This window comes from Ochotona princeps, chromosome 7 (genome assembly GCF_030435755.1).
Source record: "Ochotona princeps isolate mOchPri1 chromosome 7, mOchPri1.hap1, whole genome shotgun sequence".
Lineage (NCBI taxonomy): Eukaryota > Metazoa > Chordata > Mammalia > Lagomorpha > Ochotonidae > Ochotona > Ochotona princeps.
In genome coordinates, this window is record NC_080838.1 from 16,321,193 (window position 1) to 16,348,590 (window position 27,398).

At 41.7% G+C, this 27,398-nt stretch overlaps 1 protein-coding gene across 1 annotated transcript in view; it reads left to right on the plus strand.

The window, feature by feature from the left end:
• Positions 1-25,063, plus strand: part of RNF150 (ring finger protein 150) — a 216,444-nt gene extending 191,381 nt beyond the window's left edge. The window contains exon 7 of the mRNA XM_004588141.2: positions 24,572-25,063. Within this exon, the coding sequence (XP_004588198.1) occupies positions 24,572-24,690 (119 nt within the window). The 3' untranslated portion in view covers positions 24,691-25,063. The remainder of the gene's footprint in view (positions 1-24,571) is intronic.
• The last annotated feature ends 2,335 nt before the right edge of the window (positions 25,064-27,398 follow it).

The following is a 27,398-nucleotide window of genomic DNA, read 5'->3' on the forward strand; positions in this document are numbered from 1 at the left end:
GGACTGGATAAAAAAACTGTGGTACATCTACTCTGTGGAATACTACTCAGCTATTAAAAAGAATGAAGTTCTATCATTTGTAACCAAATGGGACAAACTGGAGATGATTATGCTAAGTAAAATGAGCCAATCCCAAAGGGATAAATATGTGTTTGCTCTAGTATAAGACAACTTCCATTGAAAATACAAACCAAGAAAAAGTAGAGGTAAATAAATATGCACATGTAACCCCATACACAAAAGATATAATGGAGACCAGAGTACCAGGAATCAGAAAAAAACAACAGAATGCATCTCTACTATGGAGTAAAAGTAGACTTCCACTGAAACTTCTAAGTATACCTAGACAACAAAATATTAGACTTTCTGCCATTGCCTATACCAACAGTGTCATGACCCATGTAAAGAGCAGAAAGTTGGAGTCATGGCTTTTCATCTCTAATCTTAATTGGTTGTTACCTCCTGCTGATTTTTGTTAATATGGGTAAAAGTTGGGCCTGGTGTGATAGCATAGCAGCTAAAGACTCACCTTGAACGCGCCAGAATCCCGTATGGGCGCCGGTTCTAATCCCGGTGGCCCTGCTTTCCATCCAGCTCCCTGCTTGTGGCCTGGGAAAGCAGTCGAGGACGGCCCAGAGCCTTGGGACCCTGCACCCGCATGGGAGACCCAGAAGAAGCTCCTGGCTCCTGTCTTTGGATTGGCTAAGCTCCAGCCATTGCAGCAGCTTGGGGAGTGAATCATTGGATGGAAGACCTTCCTCTCTCTCTGTCCTCCTCTCTGTATTTGTTAAAAAAAAAAGAGGGCAGGTAGATGGAAGGGGCGGGGCTGGCAAAATGGGATACTGTAAGGGTGCTAGTTTGTGTCCCAGCTGCTCCACTTGCCATCCAACTCCCTGTTCATGGCCTAGGAAAGCAGTAGAAGATGGCCCAAAGCCTTGAGACCCTGCACTTGTGTGAGAGATCTAGAAGCAGCTCCCCCTCCCAGTCATGAGAAGGGGGACTGATGCCTCATAGAAATGGACTGGTGATTTACTATTTACCATTATTGATAGTGTGCTACATGACAGAAGCAGGATTAAGAGAAATGAAGAGAGACCGAGCAGAGGAGATGGCAGCACAGGGAGATGGCCAGAGAGGAACGTGAATGCCTAACTGCACGTGAATTTCTGTAAATGCCCTGGCGGTGCTCTAAGGCCAAATGCACAGAAAACAGTGCGGGCTTAACTGAAGCTTTTAGTTTTTGTTACCCATCATCATCACAACTCATGCTGTCTTGTATTAACCTACATTAAATGAACATAACCCTGCTGAGACACAATAGAAGGTTGAAGAAACCTCGTGACTTTGGAGTCAGAGCAGAATTCAAACCCTGGCCTAGCCACTTAGTTGTGAGTTCCACTCAACTTATCTGACAAATCCATGCCTTAATTAATTCTTCATTGAAATTGTGAAAATGAAACCTGCCTACCTCGCAAGTTCTTGTGAAGCTTATATGCATCAGTGTGTATCAAGCTCATGGCTATGTGCCTGACATTCAGTAAACCAAAAATATTACCTGTAACCCTACTCCAAGTACCACCTTTACTGAAGTTATGTGTTGTACAGGTACCCACTGGTAGGTGGAAATCTCTAGATATAAAAATAGCTACCAAGCACCTGTGCCAGACTTTGAATCCTTCGTTCAAGGCCTAATAGCCCTAGGCTGTTTCTCTGTCTGCCTAGAGAGATGTACTCAGACATCACCTTACCCTTCCTTCAGGAAGTACTGTAGTTCCCCACCCAGAACTGCGTGTGCTGCTTGTAGTTATCATTTTCACAGACTGGCCACTGATGTTCTTCTGAGTTATTAGCTGTAATTTTTATGACCAGACACATGAAATGATGACTGTTCTTGGAACACCAGCAACAGAGAACTTTTTCAGACCATCACCACCTCCACTGTTCAGCACATGACTCCATCAGCAACTCATTAGTGTCAGTACTTACACTCATAATTGTCCTTTCTACATGTGGTTCTGAAGTGGTTATACAGGTTGAGTACTTTATCTGGAATGCTTGGAGCCAGAAACTTTTTGAGTTTGAGGTTTTTCAGGGTTCAGAATCCTAGTCTCAGTCTCTTCATATATATATGTATATATATATGAAATAGTAACAGATATCAATAATAATAAATCTAATAAAAGAAATAAAGATATGTGTGCATATCTTTATTATAAAGGCAGAGTCACAGAGACGGGAGGAGACACAGAGGGAGACCTCTTCCAGCTACTTGTTTCCTCCCTAAATGGCTACAATGGTCAGGACTGGGCCATGTAGAAGCCAGGATGCTGAAACTGCATCCAGTTCCGCTGCCTTTCCTGGCACATCAACAAGCAGCTGGATCAGGATTGTAACAGCCAGGACTCAAAGCAGTATTCATGTGCAAGCAGAGGCTTAGTGTTCTGTGCCATAATGCTAACACGGGAGTACTATTTTCATCTACATAATGAAATAATGAAGGAATGGGATGCAAGTCCAAGCAAGAAATTCGTCAGTTTCCTGTGTACATACACATAGCCTGAAGGTGATGTCATGCAATATTTTTAGAGTGACTGCATTTGACTGTGACTCTTCACACAAAGCCAGGGGTGAAATTTTCTATTTCAGGTGTCATATGGATACTTAAAATAGCTTGGATTTTGGAACATTTTTGATTTTTAAGTTAAGAATATGCAGCCTGTATTGGACAGTAGTTTTACCAATAATCTTAAGTAGTGTTTTGAGCATGATGACCTGTAATTTCAGATTTATCAAAACTTGATACTCATTTTGCATTTATACTTTGGACTTCAGAGGATAATTTGTTTTCTTAAGACTTTTTAATTTATTTATTTGAAAGGCACAGTTACGGGCCCAGCAGTGTGGCCTAGCGGCTAAAGTCCTCGCCTTGAACACACTGGGATCCCATATGGGTGCTGGTTCTAATCCTGGCAGCTCCACTTCCCATCCAGCTCCCTGCTTGTGGCCCGGGAAAGCACTTCAGGACAGCCCAAAGCCTTGGAACCCTGCACCCATGTGGGAGACCTGAAAGAGTTTCCTGGTTCCCGGCTTCAGATCGGCATAGCACCGGCCATTGCACTCACTTGGAGAGTGAATCATCGGACAGAAGATATTCCTCTCTGTCTGTCCTCCTCTATGTATATCTGACTTTGTAATAAAAATAAATAAATCCTAAAAAAAAAAAAAAGAAAGGCACAGTTACAGACACACAGGAAAAGAGATCTGTCCACTGGTTCATTCCCCAGATGGCCACAATAACCAGGCTAGACCAGGACAAATCCAGGAGTGTGGAACTCACCCAGGTCTTCCACATGGATGGAGGGGACCCAAGATGGCACTAGGACCATCTTCCACTGCCTTCCCAGACACATTGGCAGGAAGCAGAACAGCTAGAACTCTGCTGATTGAAATACTGGTATCACAGGCAGAGCCCTAACCCGCTACACCACCACACCAGCCCACAGAAGGCCATTTGAAGAAGAAAACATTTGACACCATCCTGTCATTTACATCTCCGGGTCTGCAGTAAATACCATCCTGCCCACACCCCTACGCCACCCCCATACACACACACATTCACACACACAGGGAAAATCCACTAAGAGCCCTTTGATAGTACAGATGTCACTCATCACAGGATTCTTTTGTGGTGGTCCTCACTATAGATACTTACTGCCTTTGGGGGAAAAGATTCTGGGAAAACGTCTGTAGAAAATAAAATATATTGTGGTTAAGTGATTTGTCAGAATTCTCCTCCCTACTAGTATCCAGGACACATCTGGTCTTGTTGGTTAGGATACCCTACACTCTATGAAGGCAAGCCTGAGAGTACCTGGAGGTTGGGAACCTGTCTTTCCTCCTTGCTCCAGAGGCCTCCCATGGAGCATACACCAGGACCCCACAGTGAGATCCAACCCAGGCTTCCTGTGCATAAATACACATGAGCAACACACACACACACACACACACACACACACACAAAACTACTACCACCACCACAAGCCCCCAGGACATTAGCTCATCCATCAGAATCACCATAAATTAGTTATCTTGGAAATCTCAGAGATTATTCTAAGCCAGGGCAGCATATTAATGTCACATGCGGCACTGTCTGCCTATGAACTGCATTTGGTGCCCCAGATGCTTCTGATAAATTTCTCCTGAGGGCCGGTAGTTCATGAAGGTGAGGTTTTACCAAGAAGCCTGAATCCCCAACCTGGAAGCGTGGGCAGATGCAGCGGTTCTAGCATCCTTCCATTGTCAGCTGGCTCACTCTGAGTAATGGCAGCCCTCTTGAGACAGAACATGTGACCTACATTGACCAAAGCTTGCATCCTAAATTAGAGAAGCTAGTAAATCTATAATCAATGTTTTGAATTTTTCTATTCTGGTTAAAAAGAAGAAACTAATTGGTAAATTGTGGCATTAAAACAATGTGTGTACTCATTAGCCAGCAGCATGCTCAGTTAACACTCTTACTGGTAACCAATGGTCACAGCAGGAAGGCACAGTTAGCAGATTTACAGACTTAAGTTCCATCAGACTTTTTAAATCAAACAAGTCATTCGTTTCTATAAATAAAGACTTATGCCTTTCTTAATCAGAGCTGTCAGCACAAGGAAGTGTTGGCTGCACTTAAACTCCTGCTATGCATCAAGAACAGTAAAGTGAATCTTTAACAAAAAGCAATACTCACCATAATAATGCTGCCAATTATTTAAATAAGTTAATTAGAACATTAGGTTTGCAAATCAAAATTTAAACCATGCTGTAAAGTTGCATCATGGGGTACATACAGACTTGCACCCACAAATTGATATGCATATGTAGATATGTATACATGTTCTTGTATATGATTCTGTGTGATATGCTTGCATATAGTACTCACACATGTATGTGCATTTATATAACATACATGTACACCTGCACATATATACATGTATGTTCTTCATTACTATCTACTTTAAGTCACAGTAGTTAGGTTGCAGCAGGAATATTTCAAATTTCTAATTAGAACTCTCATGATTACTTTTGGAAATGAAAATGCAGTACTGAGGCCACTGTGACATAGCAGGTTAAAGTTGAGATGCCAGTATCCAACATGGGTGCCAATTCAAGACCCAGCTGTTCCACTTCCAGTCCAGCCCCCTGCTAATGCACCTGAGACAGCAGAGGAGCACGGCTCAAGCACTTGGTCATGTTCCAACCATGTTACAGATCCAGATGGAGTTTGGGTCTCTGCACCCAATAGGAAATCCAGAAGAAGCTCTAGCCTACAGGCTTTTGTTACAGCCATTTGGGAAGTGGACCAGCAAGTGGAAATTTCTCTCCATCTCTCGCTCTCTTTGTAGCTCTGCCTTTCAAATAAATAAATAAATCTTTTTAACAATGTAGTTCCAATTAGTTCATAAGAAACAGAGTTGCCCATAAGACAAATTTGTGTCTCATCCTGTTTTCTTCCACTTTCCTAAAGACTATAGTATTTGAAAAAGATAAGTATGTTACCATAAGTAAGGCAGCGCCTAATTTTACTTTTGAACCCTAGGATAGAAAGACACCTTTAAAAGCTCAACAGACTTGCCCTCAGAAGGAATTGTGGGATAACAGTTGCTCTGTCTCCTTGTCATGGCTCCTGTGATGTCATGGTTCCCCCTTAAGTGGGCACCCCTGCAATTGTCATCCATCATGAGGTCTTCCCTAGAGCCACACTGATGCTGACACCATGCCCTTGAGCCTGAAACTGTCAGTTACGCAAACCTCTCTTCCTTTTTAAGAGAGCCCGACACAGGTATTTTATTATGGTAATGAAAAATATTACAGTTCACTTGGATTTTGCATGTCTACCCTGATAGTAACTTTATGTAGGGACATTAGAGTTAGAACATTCTCTACAGCCAAACTAGCTTCACCTCCTTTTTTCTTGACTTGGCTTTGAGAACTTGAGCTGCATACATTAGTGCCTTCTTGTGTGCTTCGTCTTTGGCTAGCTGCTTCCTAACAGATCCATGCTGTCTGTTGGTACATGCACTAAAGATGACTGTTGGAGCCTTGCAGAATTGATCCAAATCCCAAAAGAAAATGATAAAAGATACAAGAGGATCTTTTTTTAAGTTACACTTTACTTCCAATATTGATGGGACTTTAATTCTGCCCATCAACACTGCTGATAGGGCAGAAGGCTGGTGCCTTTTTATTGTTATGACTATTTCTTTTCTCATGAGATATTGCAGAACTCACATATAGTCTACATGCTGTGGTGCAGATATTGATTTACGTTTTGAGTGCAGGAATAATCAACTGGAAAAAAGGAAGAGGGAGAAATGGGAAGAAAGAGAACAAAGTACCTTCTACAAAAGAAAATGCTTTTAAAATGTGAGATATTAAAAAGCAAAAGATGAGTTTCAAAAGAATTGCAATCAGATTTCTCAGAAATATAATTTTTCTAAAGAAATAAATCTTTGATGTCATAAATTTAATTACTGGAGAGGGGGGAAGGATTGAGTAAGGCAGCAAGTTTCATCGTATAGTTCCTGGGTTTCATAGCAGCCAAGATCTGACATGAAGAACGAATAAGCTGGTAACTGCTAAGCAGCATGATCTTCCACAAAAGGAATTTTAAAAAAATGGGTTCTGGGAGCTAGATATCGGAAAGAAGTAACAGAAGTCCAGGTTCTTTCTTCATATTTATTTTTCCATCTTAGGAAACAATTATGAAACATAAGGACTCATGGATTAGTTCTCTTCACGCAGATGTATATATATATATATATATATATATATATATATATATATATAGTGTATATATATATATAGTTATTCAAGAATTCCATGTATTTATGCAAAAAATATGCAAATGAAATTAAAAGATTAGCTTATTTTGGTGTGAAGAATGTTTGGAGTCCATGTATACTTTTTTTTAGAATTTTTTTTATTAATTACATTGTATTATGTGACATAGTTTCATATGTACTGGGATTCTCCCCTCCCCTCCCTAAACCCTCCCTCCATGGTGGACTCCTCCACCTTGTTGCATAACCACAGTTCAAGTTCCGTTGAGATTCCCTCATTGCAAGCATCATGTATACTTTTTTATAATACACATTTTCCATGAACATTTTTGAATATCTCTTACATGCATGGATTTCAGTTTCTTTGCATCACAATAAACTTGTGATTTTAGTTCCATTTTTAATGAACTTTTTGAAGCACACACATATCTAATGTGTTAGAATCAAATATGTTTTTGTCTTCCAAAGCATATTGCTGGGACTGCGACTTTCTATTACTGCAAATTTATGATTATGACATGCTCATTCAGAGTTTTCTCAGCGCCTAAATATGCATCCTCTTCCTAGAGAAGCCCATTCTCCAAAAATGCATCCATAAAATTAGAAAAATATATACATTTCTGGTAGTAGAATTATGGAGTTTTAAAGGATAAGTGTTCAGGCAGCCTCAGAAATCCCTATCAGCTCTCCTACTCCCTGGCCCTCTCAAGGAAAATTTCTCTTCACTGGAATAGAAGAAAACCAAAAGTGACTTGGGAAGTCTCAGAGGGATTAATGAATGGATTTTGCAAAAGTAAAATTCTCAAAGTTCCTCTTGGCTTTTAACCAGGCTTGCAGATTCCCCCAGGGGAGTGACACAGTCCCTTGAATTGTTGATGCTCCCTTGGTATCCATGGAGACCCAGGCAGCTCAGCACCAGATGAGAACCTCAGATGTGATTTGGGGATTTATGGATTTTTCATCACACTGCACCATAGTTACCATCTCTGGCAAAATATCCCACATTATAGGAAACTAGAAATAGACTCAGGCAGCAGCTCTGCTATTAAATAATACCAAATATTTGCAAGCTGGAAAAAATTCAAGACTGCACATTAAGGTCTAGTAACAATAGAGCACCTACTGTTTGGAATATTGGCCATGTTTGTGGCTGCAGTTATCTTTTTTTTTTAAATGCACGCTCAGAATTTGCATTGATTATATGATAATGGGAAACCATTGGCAATTTGATAAATGCAACAACCAAAGGGTGTGAGGCAGGAACTCTACAATAGACAAATGTTTAGGATTATTTACCCTAAATATTCATGGGGTTAAAAAAAAAAGAAATAGAGGATTCATTATTATAAACATCAAATATCACACTCACCCCTCTCAAATAGCAGCGATAATGTCCTTTTTAAAAAGCAATGAAAATTTGGAATCTAAAGAGGTCATAAACATTAAGACTAACTAGGAAAAGAAGAGATTACAATACACTCTCCAAATCTCTGGCAAGCCACCATTAATCTGAAAGTTAGCTTCATGAAACAAGCCTGTGTTGCCAAAGATGTCAGTGATTTAGTGCAGTTTTTATTAATGCCTATTTTGAGCTAGGGTGAACTCGCTCCTTCTCTGAAGGAATGTGGTTTCTCACAGATGTAAAACAGATGTGTACAAAGTAGAAGTTCCTTGGCCAAGTACTGTTTTTTAAAAATGGGCCTAGTTTGCCAGACCTCCTAAAGACTTTGTCTACACAAGAGATTTGTATCACTTCCATTTGCTTAAAAGACGGGTTGGGGGAGGTTGAGGAATGATGGAGGAAATGCTAAAACTATAACCTCATGTTTAATTCCAAGAATTCCTAATGTGCTTTTCCAGGGAATTTTAGGAATATTAGGGTAAAATGTCTCTGTGTTAAATTTCTTTTCATCTTAACTCTAAAAAATTACCAAGTTTTTAAGTCATTTTCCTAATTCTGTATTTATACCCATATATGTGCACCCAGTTGTGATAATTCACTTATAAAATGATGCTTTCTCAGTTGTCCTCACCTCTTCATTTTTTAAGCTTAACAAACATTAGTCATACTTGACCACTACCAGCAATGGGGAACACCACACAGGTGGCCACCAATCTCAGGGTGGAGCTAACAATGATTCCGAAAGTGTTGGAGAAAAATAAGAAAGCAGAAAATGGTCTTAGAATGTACCTAGTCAGATTGGGGAGTTGAAAAGAGCAGAAATAAGATACCGAGTCCATTAATCAATGAAGTGCTAACCGACTGATGGAGTCATGACTCCTTATAAAGGACTAACTATTGAAGCAACATGGGGAAAATCTGTCAGGAAGTGAGAGTTTGGGGGGCATAGAATCCCAGTCTCTGCGAAATTGTACCATAAAATCCAAAAATCCAAAATAAAAAGTTAACAAATAAATAAATAAAGTGCTAGGGTTTCATGTGGCCCAAAGCTTGTTTTACTTAGCCTTGATGTACTCGACATAGTATTGAAGCCAAGAGTATAGATGCCCCCCCTCCAATTTTTAGTCTTTAAAAACTCAATAGGGTTTCTTCACATTTTTCCATTTACTTATTCAACACATTGAAGTGATAATCAGTGCAATTCTTTTATGTGGGATAGAAGCTTGGGACTATCTACAAAATAAGTCACTGCCCTTTAAGAGTTTACATTCTGCTCCAATTATGAGAGAAAACATCCATTAGTCCAAGGATAGAATATTTGCATAAGTAAAGGCAGAGCTGTTCATCAGGAATCCAGGATACTGTGAAGTCAGAAGTGCCCTCTAGACAAAGAGGGAAAGACAGTGTGCAGCACTGCCCCTAGACTTGGGTCTTTAGGACTCACTTCCTTGACGGCACACCTCCCCAGTGAGGAACTTGCTGGACTGGGGACAAACCACTTAGAGCCCAAAACTGACTTGCTAGACAGTGGCAGTATGGCACACTGCCACCAAGTGGACGGCCTGGATTGGCCAGTCTTCCCTTCATAGGAGTTTCTAATCACAAACATCTTTCTCAAACCCAACATTTGTGCATAATTCAAGCATGGTAAAGTAACAAGTTTAAACTGTTTGGGTTTTCTAGCTAAGATAGACCTAAAAAGTGACTGGCACAGGGTCAGGTGAAGCAGCCTTTATTATTACATCATCCTAAGAAGAGAGAGTTAGTGGAGCTAATTTTAGCTTCCAGATGCTTGGGTTGTGTTGTGTTGTAACTTTCCAGGAAATAAAGATCAGATCGACAAAGGAAATGCAGATCAAATTAGTGAAATGAGTGAGTTGCTTTAACAAATGGTTTCAACAAAGATTGTGTACCCTATTAATTAGTTGTCTACCTCTGTATATAGCTGCATTCTATAAGGAGAGAGGAGAAATGGTTGAGTTTTGGAAGAACCATTTTAGCTATCTTCCAGTTAGCTTTGTGACCTTCGGTTCATCACCACCATCATCCACCATTGCTCAATGCCACCATTGCTGCATACAGCAACGCTTGGGGGTACTTTTGAGTTTTCATGGAATATCATGAAACCCAATAGAGTAACAGCAGGAAATACAGGTTCAAATCCTATTCTGCCACACACTGGCTGTTGCAGAGTTTTGAGAGAATGTTCTTGCTTTTTGAGGTTCAAGCAGCCTGCCGTTTCCTAGGCTCAGATATGTGAAAGAGCATTGAAAATGAAAGCACATGTACAGAGAAAATGGTGAGAAGTTAATAACAGTTACAGCTGTCAGGAAGTGTTGGAACAGTTCTGGACCAGGTCTCCCCTCCCCATTTTTTACCAGTGTTGTTACTCACCTGCTCCTCCCACATTGCTGGCCCCCTGCCATAGACATGAAACACAATGACAAATGAAACAGGTGACCAGCTATTATAATTAAGCTTGTGGGACCAGTGACTAAAAACAGTACTTTACACCTCTTCATTTCTTTTATTAATTTGACATTTATTTTCTGGAGAGCTGAGGCAAATGATAGCATCTGGGAGCTGCTTTATTAAACTCCTCATACTGCCCTTTTCCCCTGAGCAGCAAGTAATTTTGTCTTCTTAACTCTGAAAGCTAGGGAAGGAGAAGAAAACTAACACCCGAGGAGAACTGCTGAAAAATACATGGCGTTTATATGCTCTGGTTGCCGTCAGAAACTGCCATTGACTGGGTGGCTTAAACAGCAAACACCTGGCTTTTATAGTTTTGAAGAATGAAGACTCTAAGATCAGGGTGTCCAGGTGGTTGGCATCCTGGCTTGCAGATGACTGGCATCTCACTGTTCCTCACATACTGGAATGAAAGAGGGAGCCCAGTCTTTGTTATAAAGACACTTATCTCTTCATGGAATCCCAACCTCATTAACTCATCTAAAGTTAATTCTCTCTCCAAGTCCACCTCCTGAAACCATCACAACACACATAAGGTGGGGTTTCAGTATATCGCTCTGGGAAAGCACAAGCATTCAGGCCATACCATGAGAACAAGGAGTTCTTGCTATACCAACAAAAAAATATAGCCTAACTGTCCATCTTTTAGGAACAGGGCAAATAAAATATGACCTGTTCTTAGATTCTATAGTTGGTTAATGGTAGTCAACAGTAACTAAATGCATAATGTGATTAAAGCTTAAAATATTAGTAGGAAAAGGTAGAACTACATACACATTAGCCTGTTTATATTTAAAATACACAAAACAGTACTTAAGTAGCTTATGGATTCATTTATTACCTGCTCACACACATTTATATAAAATATCCTATAAAGATTCCTATCCGTACCTAATGGTAGTTGATATGTTGCAAGCATAAAACTAGAAATCAGATTTTAAAAGGATTTGGTGTATGTGTTGTTTTTATCTTGCTTTTACTAAAACTGCAAACTTAAATATACCAGTATTCATTCAATGAATATCCATTCAGAGCCTGTTATAATCCACTCTTCTCTTTGTGCTGAGGAATCCCATGGCAGTCTTGAATTCATGGAGATTGCAGTGGTTGTATTGAAGAGGACAGAAGTATAAGGTCAAATGATTACCAAGTACATAAGTAAATGAGACCAGGGAGCAAGTGGAGGAAGATAGAGAATGATGAGTGACTGTTGGGCTAGGCAGGCAGGAGGGCTTCTCAGACAGGAGAGATCTGCGTGCCAATGAACATCAGCACTGGATGGCGGAGCAGCACGTAGTTAAGTAATCCTTGGACTTCTGTTGCACTTTTTAATGTTCCCTCCAAAGAGTCTATTTCAAGGTAAAATGATATTTTTTAAAAATTGTTTATTTTTATTGGAAAGGCAGATATACAGAGAGGAGGAGAGACAGAGGAAGATTTTCCGTCCAATGGTTCACTTCCCTAGGCGGCTGCAACAGCTGGAGCTGAGCCAATCTGAACCCAGGAGCCAGGAACTTCCTCCAGGTCTCCCACGTGGATACAGGGTCCTAAGGCTTTGGGCCGTCCTCGACTCCTTTCCCAGGTCACAAGCAGGGAGCTGGATGGGAAGCAGGCCCGCCGGGATTAGAACCAGCTATCATATGGGATCCTGGCACATTCAAGATGAGGACTTCAGCTGCTATGCTGTCACGCCGGGCCCAAAATGAGATTTTAAAGAAACATCAACCCAATGAAGTATTCAGAGGTTGCAAAGTTTTAAGCCAATGATTGGGGCTAGGGGACAGTGTGTCTGGGAAAACATAAAGGAATGACTTATTTTTATATCTGTGACACAATTAAGTGTTACTCTTTATACAATTTATATATATTATAAAGATATAAATACATTCTAAAGATATAATAAAGATAGTCTAAAGATATATACATATTATAGATAATATATATTATACATGCTATGATATATAAATACATATATTTACATGTCACATTATCACATGTTATTTGTATAATATATAGTTATATGATCCATAACTATATAATTATGTTTGTTATTATATAAAATGATGTGTTGTGTTATATATTATACTATATCATAATTATGTTATTTATAATGTATTATATAATTACATATGGTATAAGACTATATATAATTATATGTAATATGATATACAATTATATAATATTCATAAATTTATATATTATACAATATATATATATTATATACTTTATAGATGTTATATATAGAGTTGAGATATATATATATATATATATATATACACTCTAAAGTTCAACAGACTCATCCTAGCAGATAGGGGTTCAGTAAAAATAGTGATGATTTCTTAGGGCAAGAGGGTAGGACTGCAGGTATAAACTGACACTGGGAAGGATATGATTTTTATATTTGGGATGAGGAAAAATGGCTTTGTTTTGAATTTGGATAATATACAAAAGGGAAAAATAAAACTAGAAAAGCTTTGTAAGAAGTCAGAGGACCCAGACTCAACCCTGCCCAGGAAGTGTGACACCATTAGAACAGCAGATGGCAGTTCCTGGCGTGCCTCCTTCCTGTGAATGAGCAGGGCTTGTGCTCCGAGCCTGCCCCGGCCTCATCCCCATCCCCATTAGCCTGCTTGTGTTCATGTTTCCTCTGAACCAGAAACCAGGTTCAATCTTCACAGGCCAGTTCCATATTTCCTCTCATTCATTCCCCTTGCCTCGCACGCATCCTAACCTCACTGATAAGCTTGCTCTGTGTGTGTCTGCTATATCCTCACCCTGAGCTCATGGCCAGAAATTCAAATTGCAAGGACAAATATTGATTATTAATTCACATTGTTTTGTTTTGAGCACAACGAGCTAGAAATTGTATTCCATGAGCCAGAGGAATGAGTGAGATCATGATCTTTATATATGAACGACTGGATCCTTTCTCTTGACATTATGTGTGGTAGATATTACCCATTAGGTCATCCAGGAACGTATGTAAACACATCCATCCAGACAAATTCCAGTAATTTATTGTTGGAGCCCTTGAACCTTTTTACCGTAATTAACTATGTAAAGATTGTCAAATATAAAATAAAAAATAGGGCCTCGCAACGTGGCCTAGCGGCTAAAGTCCTCGCCTTGAACGCCCCGGGATCCCATATGGGCGCCAGTTTTAATCCCGGCAGCTCCACTTCCCATCCAGCTCCCTGCTTGTGGCCTGGGAAAGCAGTCGAGGACGGCCCAAAGCTTTGGGACCCTGCACCCACATGGGAGACCTGGAAGAGATTCCTGGTTCCCGGCTTCGGATTGGCGCAGCACCGGCCATTGCGGCTCACTTGGGGGGAGTGAATCATTGGACGGAAGATCTTCCCCTAGGTCTCTCCTCCTCTCTGTATATCTGACTTTGTAATTAAAAATAAATAAACAAAAATTAAAATTTAATTAATTAATTAATTGTAATAAATTTTTTAAAAATTTATTGTTGGGATGTCCACCTGTTCTGTAGGTCAGATCATCAGACTTATGTAGCTAAGAGTGAGTCTATCAATGTTTTGGAAGATTTATTTATATTAGAAAGATTTACAGAGAGAAGGAAAGACAGAGAAATATCCATCCCCAAGTGGGCACAACAGCTGGCAGCAGCCAGGAGCTTCTTCCAGGTCTCCCATGCGGGTGCAGGGTCCCAAGGCTCTGGGCCGTCCTCGACTGCTTTCCCAGGCCACAAGCAGGGAGCTGGATGGGAAGCAAAGCAGCCGGGATTAGAACTGGCACTCATATGGGATCCCGGTGTGTGCAAAGCAAGGATTTTAGTCAGTGAGCCATCATGCTGGGCACAAGTCTATCAATTTTTAAGAGCATATTTCTGCTACTACTCTGAGTTCTCCCTCCTTACCCATACACCAACATGCCAGTTGTGACCTGCTTTCAGATCAACCGAAGGTGAATTATTCACTAACTGGAGGAGGTGACAGCGACCAGAATTTTTCTAAACAAATGGCCTGTGGTCTTGGAGCTTTTTAAACAGTTTTTTCCATATGCTTTCTGGGGAAACAGATGGTCAGAATGAGCAGAACTGACAACTATATTAGCAACCTGAAATAGACTTCAACTGAACAGGTTGATGTAAAATGATGCCTGAATATCAAGCGCCACATGTGCTCATGGCACTGTTTAGTCTTCTGACACTCATCAGTGTGCCATATAACCTGATTATGTCCTTCCTCAAGACACTATGTTTCTGCAAATTCTCAATTTAAAAGGACACTTTCTTTGCAAACTGCACATAAAAGAGAGTATTTCTCGTTCTGCCCTTTCCTCCCCAGCCCTTCCCTGAGCACTCAAGCTTCCCCTTCCTTGCTGTGTTCTGTGACTTGACCTTTAAAGTAGACTTGATGTTTCCATCAGAGCCCTGCTCTCTGGTTTCTCCTGGCTCGTGTGTTGGTGTATCTTGTATCAGTGTGACACTTGTATAAGCAGTAGGGATAAGGCTGTCACATGATGGATGAGTTCTTTATGAAATGTTGATGCACTGATCTACATCCAACAATGCTGAAGAAATAGAATATTACAGAAACAGTAGGCTAACAGCAGGTAAATGAAGGGCATCCCTTATCTACCAGCACATTAATGGGCAAAGAGAGAGGCCAGAAGACTTCACGCAGAAAAAATAGGGCATTTTCAGTAAAAAATATTAAATAGCTGTATTTTATGTTTGTATGTGTATATGTATATGTACTTAGCAAATATCATTTCAGAGTAAAACAGGTGTATTATCAGTACTTTAATAAATGCTGGTGAGAATGTAGAGAAATTGAAACTATAATGCATTGTTGATAAGAATATAAAATTGTGCAGTCACTATGGAAAACAGTATGGTAATTCCCCCAATAAATTAAAATCAGAACTATCATGTGATATAGTAATCTTGCTTAAATCAGGATCTCAAAGAACTATTTTCACATCCATGTTTATTGTAGCATAATTAGGAAGTGGAATAGCCTGGACATGAACCCAGTGCCCATGTGGGATGTCAACATCACGGGTGGGAGCTTGACTTACTATGCCACAAAGCCAGTTCCTCCAGGGACTTTTTGATATTCTCACACCCCTGGTCAGGCGTTCCACTGTATCTCCAGATGTAAGGCAGTGGTTTCAACACTCACGGGGAATTCTGGGCTTCCCTGCAGTAGCAGGGTCAGTGCTGTCTTCCAGATCTGTTAGGTTTTGTTTGGTTTTCATCTTTTTAGTCATTTTAGTATGTAAGTCAAATCAGGTCAAGCACATTTCTATCAACAATCAGTAACATCTATTTGGAGTATACAATTTGACGAGCTTTGATGGATGTGGCAAACATGTACTTGTACACACTTGTAAAACCACCACTAATATTCTGATTGTTTAAAGAAAAACTTCAGTCATGTCTATTTCTTCCCAAAGTATTCTCATTCCCCTTTGTGGTCAATTCCTCTCTCACTTCTGGGGAGGCAGCAGGTGATGGTTCAAGTACTTAAGTTCCTACCACCCCCATGGAAGTCCTGAGTTCTGGGTTTCTGGCTTTTACCCCGTCTGCTGCTTGCATCTGGGAGGTAAACCAGCTGAGCAGCACATGAAGCGCTTCTCTCATGCGCGCACACGCTCTCTCTCTCTGTCTCTCCCTCCCTCTGTGTGTGTGTGTGTGTGTGTGTGTGTGTGCGCGCGCATGCATGTCTATGTATGTCTCCCTCTCAAAACCAATCTCAAATTTATAACCAGATACATTTGATCTTTTTTACTGGATTAAACTCAAGTTTAATGCAGAGTCTGTATTTAGTTCATCTTTATTTTTTTGACATCACTCATTTACAGGATGAGTAACAGACTTTCAATAAAGTCCTATTGTATAAATGAGTGATTAAATACACCAATGAATTGGGGCAGGCATTGAGGCATGTCAAGTTAAGGCACTACATGTGAGGCCATCATCCCATGTAAGTGCCGGTTGGAGGTCCTCTCTGCTTCACTTCTGGTCTAGCCCCCTGCTAATACACTTGGGAAAGCAATGGAAGATGGCCTGAATGCTGGGCCCTTGCTATCCGCATTGGAGACCCAGATGCAATTCTAGGCTCCTGAATTTGGCCTGGACAAGCCACAGGCATTGTAATTATTTGATAAATGAACCAGTAGACAAAAGATCTCTCACTCTCTCTTTCTCATTCTTTGAAAAACAATGCTGAAGGTGAGAAGGAATTTTCCTGGTTTGAACTTATCGTGTATATGTTTATAATTGTGGAGCAGGAATTTCAAAGGCAAACATGCCAGTTCTATCTGAACAGTTCTGGGAATGACTTAATCAGAATTTGTATGATTTGCCTGGAATGTGTGGTTTCTAAAGGTGGCCGTGTATTGTCTGAGAGGACAGCTGAGCTGCCAAATGGAAATCTGATAGTTCTGCCCTTTCCAGAATAGTGTGATTGTCAACATCACTGACTTGGGTTGAGATTCCCCATCTTATGTTTTCTATGTGCTCAACTTCACCTCTAGGTGTGAACCAGGGCCAGGTGTGTTACACATGGGCTAACACATCCTTTGGGACATACATCAGAGTGTCTAGGTTCAAGCTCTGCCTCAGCTCCCAAATCCAGCTTCCTGCTAACATGCACTCTGGCAAGTAGGATGAGTGAGGTAATGGTTCAAATACTTAGGTTTCCGTCATTGATATAGGAGCCCTGGACTGGGTTCCCAGCTCCAGTCTTCATTCTGCCTGGCCCAAACCTAGGCATTGTGGGCATTTGAGGAGCAGATCAGGAGGTAGAATGTCTCTGTCACTCTATGTTTTCAAATAAATGATAATTTTGGAAGATGAACCAATCATGATAACACCTCCCTCACAGTGTCTTCAAGAAGGGTAATATACAGGACAAATGTAATTGTTTGGCACAAGGCCTGCCACATAGGAAGGGGTCAGTATGTTCCAGCTTTCATTATTCATTTTACTGCACATTCTAAGGAAGGCTGGCCAGAAAGCGACCGTCCTTGCAGCTCAGAAAATGGGAAACTCTGATCAGACTCTATAGGCCCCTGACCCGGGCTGTGGAACCTCCCACCCTGAGAGGGACAGAATGCTGGCAGCACTGCAGCTTGGTCTGCAGTCAGAAGTGCTCCTGCCATAGCATACGGGTGAGTGGAAATGATGCCCTGTTTTCCAGATAAACATCAATAGCAGAGCACAGAAAGATGCAATTTTTACTTGAGACTTCACTTTGCAAGGACTTGAGGAAAAAGGAGCACTTGTGTGATACAGAGCGGCTCACTTCTACTTGCCACCACATTATTTTCTCTGCAGACACAGCGCTTGTGTTCAGAGGTTAAGTTTGTTAATCCCTAATGGAGGAGAACTTAGGCCAGCTTGTTACTGCTATGTGCTTCTTAAGATAGGCAGTACAGTAAATACCCAAGCCCAAGTCCTGGAAGAATAAGTTTTCTTTTAGCTTTGAATAACTGCCTTAAAGAGACAATCAGGCAGAGGTGTGATGATTTTGAAAACTGTCATGTCAAGTTAAGACAACATATTCCCAGGGGAATGTAAACCAGAATAGACATTTAGTAATGAAATCTGGGGGCTGGCAACGTATATAGAGCTGCTGCTGGCAATGCTGGCATCCCATATGGACACTTGAAAAGTAAGTTTAAAAATCTCAAGTACAGTGCAGATTATGGCCAAATTCATGGACTCTGGAGTCACACAGAGGTGAGTTCAAATTCTAGTTCAAGCTTTTTCTGTCATGTAACCTGAGGAGTTTTTGATCGTTTGGATTCTAATTATATCATCTAAAAACGGAAGTTATACTTTCTATGTCATAGGTTTGGGAAGAATATTAAGTTAGAGTCTCTGAAAAACACTTAGCATAGGTCCTAGAATATGCTATGTACTCAATAAATACTAATGCTGCAAATAAAAAACTTATATTCCATTTGGATAAAAAGCAACTTTCAATCCTATTTTAATTCTGTAAATATTTACATGAAATGGAGGCAGTGACCATGGAGTAACCCTGAGCCGCAGGCCTGATGGAGGCAAACCACTGTCCAAGTCTGTTTCAGATACTGTAATAGGATATCATAAACTACTAGGCCAGTTATGAAGAATCACCATTAATTTGGTTCACAAGTCTGCAGTGTGAGAAGTTCAAAATTGGAGAGCTGTGTCTAGTGAGGGGTTCTTGCTACATTACATCATGGCTGGAAAGCAATGTGAGACAGAAAATCATGCCACAACTTATCCTTCTCACCAGGCACCCACTCCCACAGTACCAACCCAAATCACACAGTAACGCCATTAGCCTACCCAGTCACCTCTTAGCCCTTTCACTGACACATTCCCACAATAGTCTTGGAGGGGACCCTCAAACTAAGGCACCAACACTGGACAGGGAAGATATCCAGGTACACATAGGGTTGGAAAAAACTTGAATGACCATTCAGCCTAGTGTCAAAAGACAGTTCTTTCAGACCTACAGCAGAAGTCCAGCTGCAATGTCTATCTCCCCAGGGGATGCCTGGACATTTCTAGGTGACATCCTATGCATGAGAGGAGTGAGAGAAGTCAAAAATATTAATAATGTACAGACTAAATAGAATTCATAAATCCCATCACTGAAAATCTTTTGGCTAACAAGAAATAGGCTACTGATGGATTATACTCAGAATTAAAGGTGAGAATGCATTAAAGTGGTAGTTGTGTGTCCACAGCATAGATCACGAAGCTCCGTGTAAGGTGAAACAGTTTCCCCCAGCTAGTCATTTGCTCTGTAGCAGTATCATGGAGATTCTGTGTCTTTCTAGAGAACCCTAGTTAACCCCGTGGTTTAAAATACTGTCTGCATCCTGAAGCCTCCCAAATTTATTGAAAGCCAAAGCATCTCCTGTATGTACTAGATGCATACATCTGGCTGCTACCTTTCCATTTCCCTTGAATGTTTTACAAACATCAAAATCATATCATATGGGAAATTGGACTGCTTTTAAAAATGCCTGTTTTTATTTATTTGCAAATACCAGTTAGAGAGTGGGAGAGAGAGCGTTCTGCTGGTCTGCTCCATAAGTGACCACAATAGCTGGAGCTGGACTGATCCACAGCCAGGAGCCAGGAGATTTTTCCTGTTCAGCAACATGGATGCAGGGGCCTAAGGACTTGGGTTATGTTCCACTGCTTTGTACATGCTTTTGAGCAGATGTAGGAAACAGATCAGGAGTTCAGGGGTGTGGGGGCACCACAGCAGCATAACAGGCTCACCCTCTACTTGCAGTGTTGGTTCTTCATGTTTGCTTCTTTGCTTCCCTAGGAAACTCGTGAGACCACTCCAGAATGAGCCCCTCCTTGGCAGCCAGTGTTTTTGTGAACTGGAAATTGTGGCTTCCTGGGAGATGAGTTGGGTAATAGGCTATTGCAAGTGAGAGGGACAGGGTTGGGAAGACAGGGAGAAGGAGAAGAAATGGAACTTGAACTCTCCAGCATATAGATCGTGTTCTTAATCTCCAGGAGTGGGATTTCAGCTTCCCTTTTAGCTCTAAGTAGTCAGTTCCCCTATTTATACATATTTCTATAAAACATAATAAGCTGGCCTTCTTTTTCATTAAAAATATTTAAAATAAAAAATAATTAGAAGGATTATGATAGAGAAGGCTGTGTTCCTCAGTGGTGTGTTAAACTATATAGTTAATTATTCAAAACTGAATATGCATAAGTCATGGTTACTAGAAGAGCTCAGTCACTTCCAGTCCACATTCTCATTTGATGGACACATTTTAGCACTGGCAAAGAAAAAGCAGTTGTAAAAAGTAACATGTGATTGCTAATACTGGACTAGAATACAGTCTAAAGGAAACTAGCTTCTTAGTGCTCATAAATATAGCCAAAATGATAGCAACCAAAAATGTTTACATTTCAGAGGCCTTTTTTGCTTTTAATTTGTACTTAATTATTCATTGGAAAGGCAAAAAGACAAAAATCTCCCATCCACTGGCTCACTCCTCTGTTGTTCTCAGAAGCCAGGAATAGAACAGGCTGAAGCCAGGAGCCTGCAGCTGATGCTGGCCTGCCGTAAGGGTGGCAGGACAGAGTGCTCCAGCCATCACCACTACCACCAGGGTGCACCCTGACGGGAGCTGGGAACCCAAGCAGAGAAGGGACTTGAACCCAGGCACTCCAGTTGTGGTGCTGTTGGTTAAGCCACAGCTTGCAGTGCCAGCATCCCAATCTGAAGGCCAGTTTGAGTCACTTCTGCACCATTTGTGACCCACTTATTTGCTAGTGCACCTGGGAAAGCAGCCAGAGGTGGCTCAAGTACAGCAGGCCATATGGGAGATCTCCCACATCTCCCACATGGGAGATTCAGGAGTTTGGAGCTCTTAGAAAGTCTGTCTGTCTGTCTATCTATCTCTGTCTCTATCTCTATCTCTATCTCTCATCACTTTACCTTTCAAATACAAGTAAATGGATCATTTTTAAGTAATGAGAAACCATGTAACTGGCAGACTTGTATTTCTTTTGTTGCGGAGTGTGAGGCAGAGATCGCATTTTGCCTTTCCTGATAATTAGTGTTGTCTATTGAATACCTCCTTCGACTATACGAGATAGCACTCCCTTCATGGAGCTGCTTTCAGAGGTTTTTTTAAACTGTCAGTCTGCTCTGTGATGATGAACTTCATGAGCTGAGTATCTGGGAAATTTTAGAGCGTAGTATTCAGGTAGAGTATTTCTCAACGTATGAAAAAGCCCACTTCTCTAAAACTGATTCTTCAATAATGTAGGGGAAATCAGTGGAGTGGAGGGCATTGGGGAAGGGGAAGAAGGGGAAATAGGGAGAGGGAAAAGGGGAAATCCCTGAGCCTATGGAACTTTATCATGAAAAATTTTGAAAAATTTAAAACCTCCTTCTTCAGTTTGTTAGTGCTTGTCTCAGGAATCCACAGTGTTTTATAAAACACACATCATTTCCTTAACTGCTTTAACTTGAAAAAACTGTACATGTGATTATCAGAACAAAAGTATAACAACCACCATCATTCCTTTAGTACTTGGGCATTCTTGTGGGTCTTTTAATTGCATGCTTCTTCCACAGAGTAATAGAATGTACAAGACTTTTGGTGTTTAAAATTGTCATTGAGTAGTTCAGTACACTAACCTCCCTTCGTTGGGTCTTCACTTTACGGTGCATTCCATCATGGTTAAATACCCTCTGAAGTCCTCCAGAAATATGTACTTGCTCATACTCTTGCCTGAAATATAACTCCTTATTCCTTGATCTAAAATGTAAATGATCTTTTGGGACTCAGTTTAGACATTACTCCCTGTGCGAAGCGACCTTTGACCCATGCTGTGGCCGCAGAGCCCTCGCACCTGCAATCCTCGGTGCATCTTCCATCACGGTGTTTATGCCACTGTGTCGACAGTGCCTACTAGTGGTCTGCCTGTCTACTAGACAATCAGATCTTTGAAGATATGAATGACCCTGCATTCACCTAGTATGCCTGGCATCTAGCACAATCCTTAGCAATCACAGTAGGGACTCAGTGAATACAGCCATAATGGCTCACTGATGACGTCACAAAACTTATGGAAGATGAAATAAAAATGTACATTTATTTTGGTGGAAAAATATTGAAAGATCATGTTGATATAAAAAAATTGCACTAAAATTCATTATATCTTTCAGCTTCTCTCTTCCACAAATTTTTTGAAACATCTTTATTTGTTCATTGCAGAATATTTGGAAGTAAAACTGAGTTTTTAGAAATTTACCTGTGCCCAGCATGATAGTTTAATAGTTAAATCGTCACCTTGCAAGCACTGGGATTCCATATGGGTGCAAGTTTATGTCCCAGCTGCTCTGTTTCCCATCCAGCTCCCTGCTTATGACATGGAAAAGCAGTGGAGAATGGCCCAAAACCTTGGGATCCTGCACACACATGGGAGACCTAGAAGAGGCTCTTGGCTCCTGGCTTCAGATCAGCTCAGCTCTGGTCGTTTGGGAAGTGAACCAGTGGTTGGAAGCCTTGGGACCCTGCACTCACATGGAAGACCCAGAAGAAGGTCTTGGCTTCAGATCAGTTGACTCAGCTCTGGTCATTGTAGCCATTTGAGGAGTGAACCAGTGGATGGAAAATGTTTCTCTCGGTCTCTCCTCTTTGTAAATCTGATCTTCCTTTCCAATATAAATAAATAAATAAATAAATAAATAAATAAATAAATAAATAAATAAATAAATAAATCTCAAAAATAAATAGAAAAGCAATTTATGTGAGAAGAGAGACAGAGTCCTCATGTGCTGGCTTGCTCCCCCAAGTACTCACAATAGCCAGAGCAGGGTTAAGAAGGAGGAAGAAGCCAGGAATTCAATACAGGTCTCTCTTGTGAGTGGCTGAAACTTAATCATTGGAGTCACCGTGCTCTCTTTCAGGTTCAACATTAGAAGAAAGCTGCAATTAGCAGAGCTGCAACTCAAACCCAAGCACTCCAGTTTGTAAAGATGTGAGTGCCCTAACTCGGGTCTTAATCACTCAGGCAAATGCCCAGCTCATGAATGTTTTTAAATAAAATGAATATAAGTACAAAAACTTGGTACAACCATTGTTGGCATTTTTGTTTTGTTTCCTTGCTTCCAGCTAACTTTCTCCATTAACTCCACTGCCTATAAAGCACTGAGTACTTCTGTTTTCACTTAATAGAATAGCATTGTTTGGAAAATACTGTTAGGCAGTTTCTTGTGTTACTATAAATTCTTTGGAAACTTCACTTTTATGACTGTAGCAAGAACATTATCCTTTAAAGGTAATATAGTTTACTCAGCTACTCTGAATTGTTGGACTGTAAGTTACTTGTGGTATTTTGCTACTACAAACAGTGCTTAAATGAGCATATGTCATTGATAGTTTCTCTGCAATACATTCTGAAAATGTGAAAATTGTCCAGTTTTGCTTGTTATCAACTTCCTAGCTCAGTGATCCCTTTATTGCAATATCTTTGCAAAATAGCAAAGATTATAAAGACAGAAAGAACCTCATTTTTGATCATTTATTGGCCATGTATATTGCTCTATGGTTTCTACGATGATAACCATCACCCATTTAAATGTCTGTTGGATTGTTTTTCCTATTTATTTAAAAGCTTTCACAGCAGTAGTTTGGCCTGGCAGTTAAGATTCCCTTGTTCTATATCAGACTGTGTAGGTTTGATTTTCAGCTCCAGCTTTCTGCCAGTAGACTGTGGGAGGCAGATTAAAGCTCAGCTTGGGCCCCTGCCATCCGCATGGGACACCTGAGCTGAGGACCTGCTTTTTCCAGGCTTAGTGGGCATATGGAGGTGGGGAACAGCCTTGTGGCATAGTGTGTTCAGCTACTGCTTGTGACACCAGCATCCCATACTGCAGTGCCAGCTCAGGTCTTGGCTATTCTGCTTTCAATACAGCTTCCCACTCATGCACCGGGGAAGTCAGCAAGAGATGGCCCAAATGCCTGTGCCCTCACCTTCAATGCGAGAGACCCGGGTGAAGTCTCAGGCTCATGGCTAAAGCCCGGTCGAGCCCTGGCTGTTGTGATCATTTGGAAAGTGAGCCAGGGAATGGATGGAAGATTTTCCCCACCCTTCTCTATCTTTCCCTGCCCTTATCTAATGCTCATCTTTCAAATAAGTAAATACATCTTTAAAAATAAAAGATAAAAAGATGATTTTAGGCCTACATAATTGTAGGTTAAGGCTTTAATTAGTTTTTACAGAATGACCACTTTTTCTGTTATACTCCCTTTTTGCCTCTAAAGAAATGGTCTTAGAGGAAATTGTGTGGAAATAACCGGTAGTCCAAGGCCTGGCTCCATGTTTACCATGATCTTTGTTTTCTCCTTGCAGGTGAGCAGGAGCCGGCTGTCAGCAGTGACTCTGACATCTCTTTGATTATGGCAATGGAAGTTGGACTGTCTGATGTAGAACTTTCCACTGACCAAGACTGCGAAGAGGTGAAATCCTGAAATGGCAAATACGGAAGACAGAGATCAAGGGGCCCATGGGGAGGGCATGGAGGAGTGCGCCAAGACTTGAAGAGGCCCACACGCCTCCAGAACACCTGGCCAACTCCAGGGCACTTCCTGCAAGAATGGAAATGAAAAGCAATATCCAAAGTCACATAAACCAAGATGCATGTGTGCATCTCTTTGACAGCCCATGGCCTTGACAGGTTAGAATTTGAAAGGATTCCCCCTCATTTCCTTGTAGACATACACTTCCAAAGCTCCTAAAACAGACGCTTGAAAGGACACCGTGAGAGTTTCTAGGCTTCCTTGTAACTTTTTCCAGATTGATATTATCATCCTTGTTTTAGGAATATATGTGTTGTTTAGTTTCTTTGGCAATTTCTTTCTAAAGACAACCTGCAGTTGATGTCTGCTCCTGCGTTTTTCCTTTGATTTACTCTGGCTTTTGTGTAGAGTCGGTTGAGAGGCGGCGGTTCCTGCTAGGATCTGTTGCTGTTCCCTCTCGAGATTCATGGTCTTGTCCTCTCGGCATGAAGCATGCATGGCTTTGAGAAGTGCCTCAGCACCCTGAAACAGCCCAAGGATCGCTTTCCTTAAGAATTAGAGTTCTTTTAAGTGAGTCTCAAAGATCGTGGCTACCAGAGACCCCAATACTAAGCTCCGAATCTACCAAGACCACCCATCCTGTCACGCCAGGCTCTGGGAAGGGCCCATGTGACATGGGGAGCTCTCTGAAGGTCCTTCCGTCCTTGAGATTAAAGCCGGAAGTGCCCTCCAGGATCTGAGCATCAGTCTTCCCAGGGTAGGGAGTGAAGGTCTCCCTTCCCAACCAGATGTCATGTGTTCCTTCCAATGAAATCAAAATGCCTGTAGCCTTGCTTTCCCCGGGGCTCCTGGAGTTTTGAATGCCGCTGAGGGTTGGGCAGGGCATGGAGATGCTAGAAAAGAGGCAATCCCATTTGAGCCCATTGGCAAACAGAGTGACAGATGCGGAAGCACTTGCATTTTACCTTAATCCCACACTCTTCTGTGAAGCCTCACCAGACCACACACAGAAGAATGTAGGTCAATCAGGAGAGGATTGCCTCCCCCAGGTGCCCAGCAAGGGTGCCAATACCTTAAAGAGGCATGGGGTGAGGACATCAATCCTTTGATCCAAACAGGACAGCCTGGGAGTTTGCTAAACCAATTTTACCCTAACTGAGAGGGAGAGAAAGGAAGGGAGGTGGGGAGGCAAAGAGGTTGGCCAATTAATCCCAAAACCCACTGGTGTTTTTAAACCATTGTGTTTTGTATTCAGTTTTTGTACCTGTGACAGAAATGTGCTATTTTTTTCAGTGGGTACTTTTGTAATACATTTAGACTCGCCGCCACGGGGGATGGAGGGACTCAGGTGGTAACTAGATGCTCTGGACCGTGACAGGTTGCTGGTAAAGGGCAGGCAGCTGCCCGGCTCGCCACAACAGAGAGCTTTTCTGATCACGTTGTATTTACATATTTGATGAGGGCTTTTCCACCTCATTACACTAATACCTACTCACTGGCAGCACTCAGTTCTGCTATAAACCCTGGCTGCCCGCTGAGTCCAGGACTGCCAGGGGAGGACTGGGGGCCCTGGGTTCACCATCTTTGGTGATTTCCTAGGAGGGGTGGCTTCTAAGTAGATGGTGAGGCAAGAAAATCCGCCTCCTCTCTCTAGGAGTCCAACATTGCCTGTGCTAAAAGCCAGTCTCGGAGTGTGACAAAGAAGGCAGCCAGTCTCGGAGGGTGCTCTGAAGCAGGAGGCAGGAGTCCTAGATGAGCCCAAGCCTTCCCAGGCAAGGCCTCCGCCTCTCCATGTGCAGAGTGAATGGTTCCACAGGCTGCTTCCCGGAGGCTTCTCTGGGCTTTGGGATCACTGATGAACCCTCTGCCCAGCGAGTTGTGTGTGGTGGGCAGGCTTCCTAACTTGGGGAGGTAGAGGGTTATGACATGGAACAGAGAAGAGCTGGCTCTGATCGGGCACTCCCAAGTTCTGAGATTAAGATCTAAATAATGGACATTTTAGGCCCAAGGAGGAGTTGATCTGTTGCCTTGTTGAACAACTGCTTAGAGTCACAGCATTTGAGACCAATAGGTACCTTCAAATCCACGCCCTTGGTGTGGAGTTGTTCCTCTCTAAGAGAGTTCCTGCTCTCAGCTGAGGCTCACACCAGTGGCCTACTCCTCTCTGTGGTCTGACCTCCAGTCCAAAGGTAACAGTCCTTCGGCTATTGAATGTGAGCCCTTGCAGCCACAGACCAAGTAATGGAGGGATTGCTTGTCCATGGAAGCTCTGGCCATAGCCATTTCTTTAGGATGCTGCGCAGGTGACAAGGAGTCCTTGAGGCCCCACTCTGATCCCAAGGAGTTCTAGCTACAAAGGCCTAAGCCTAGGAGACAAATTCATTGAAATCTGTTTCTGGGGGTGGGTTTCCTGTGGCTTTGTAGTAAAAATTTTTTACAAAGGGAAGGGAGGTAGTCCTTTTCCACAGCCTTTCTCACCTTCTCTCCCAAAGACAAGACCCTTACCTGGGGACCCAGCAGTCCACAGAGGAGTGTCGGAGGGTGTGTGAATCCTCAGAAGTCCATACAAGTTGGATGTCTTTACAGATGTGCCTGTTTTTCTGCAGCAAGTTCAGACCATCACTGCCTACTCAAAATAGAATGCACAACACATCCGTCAT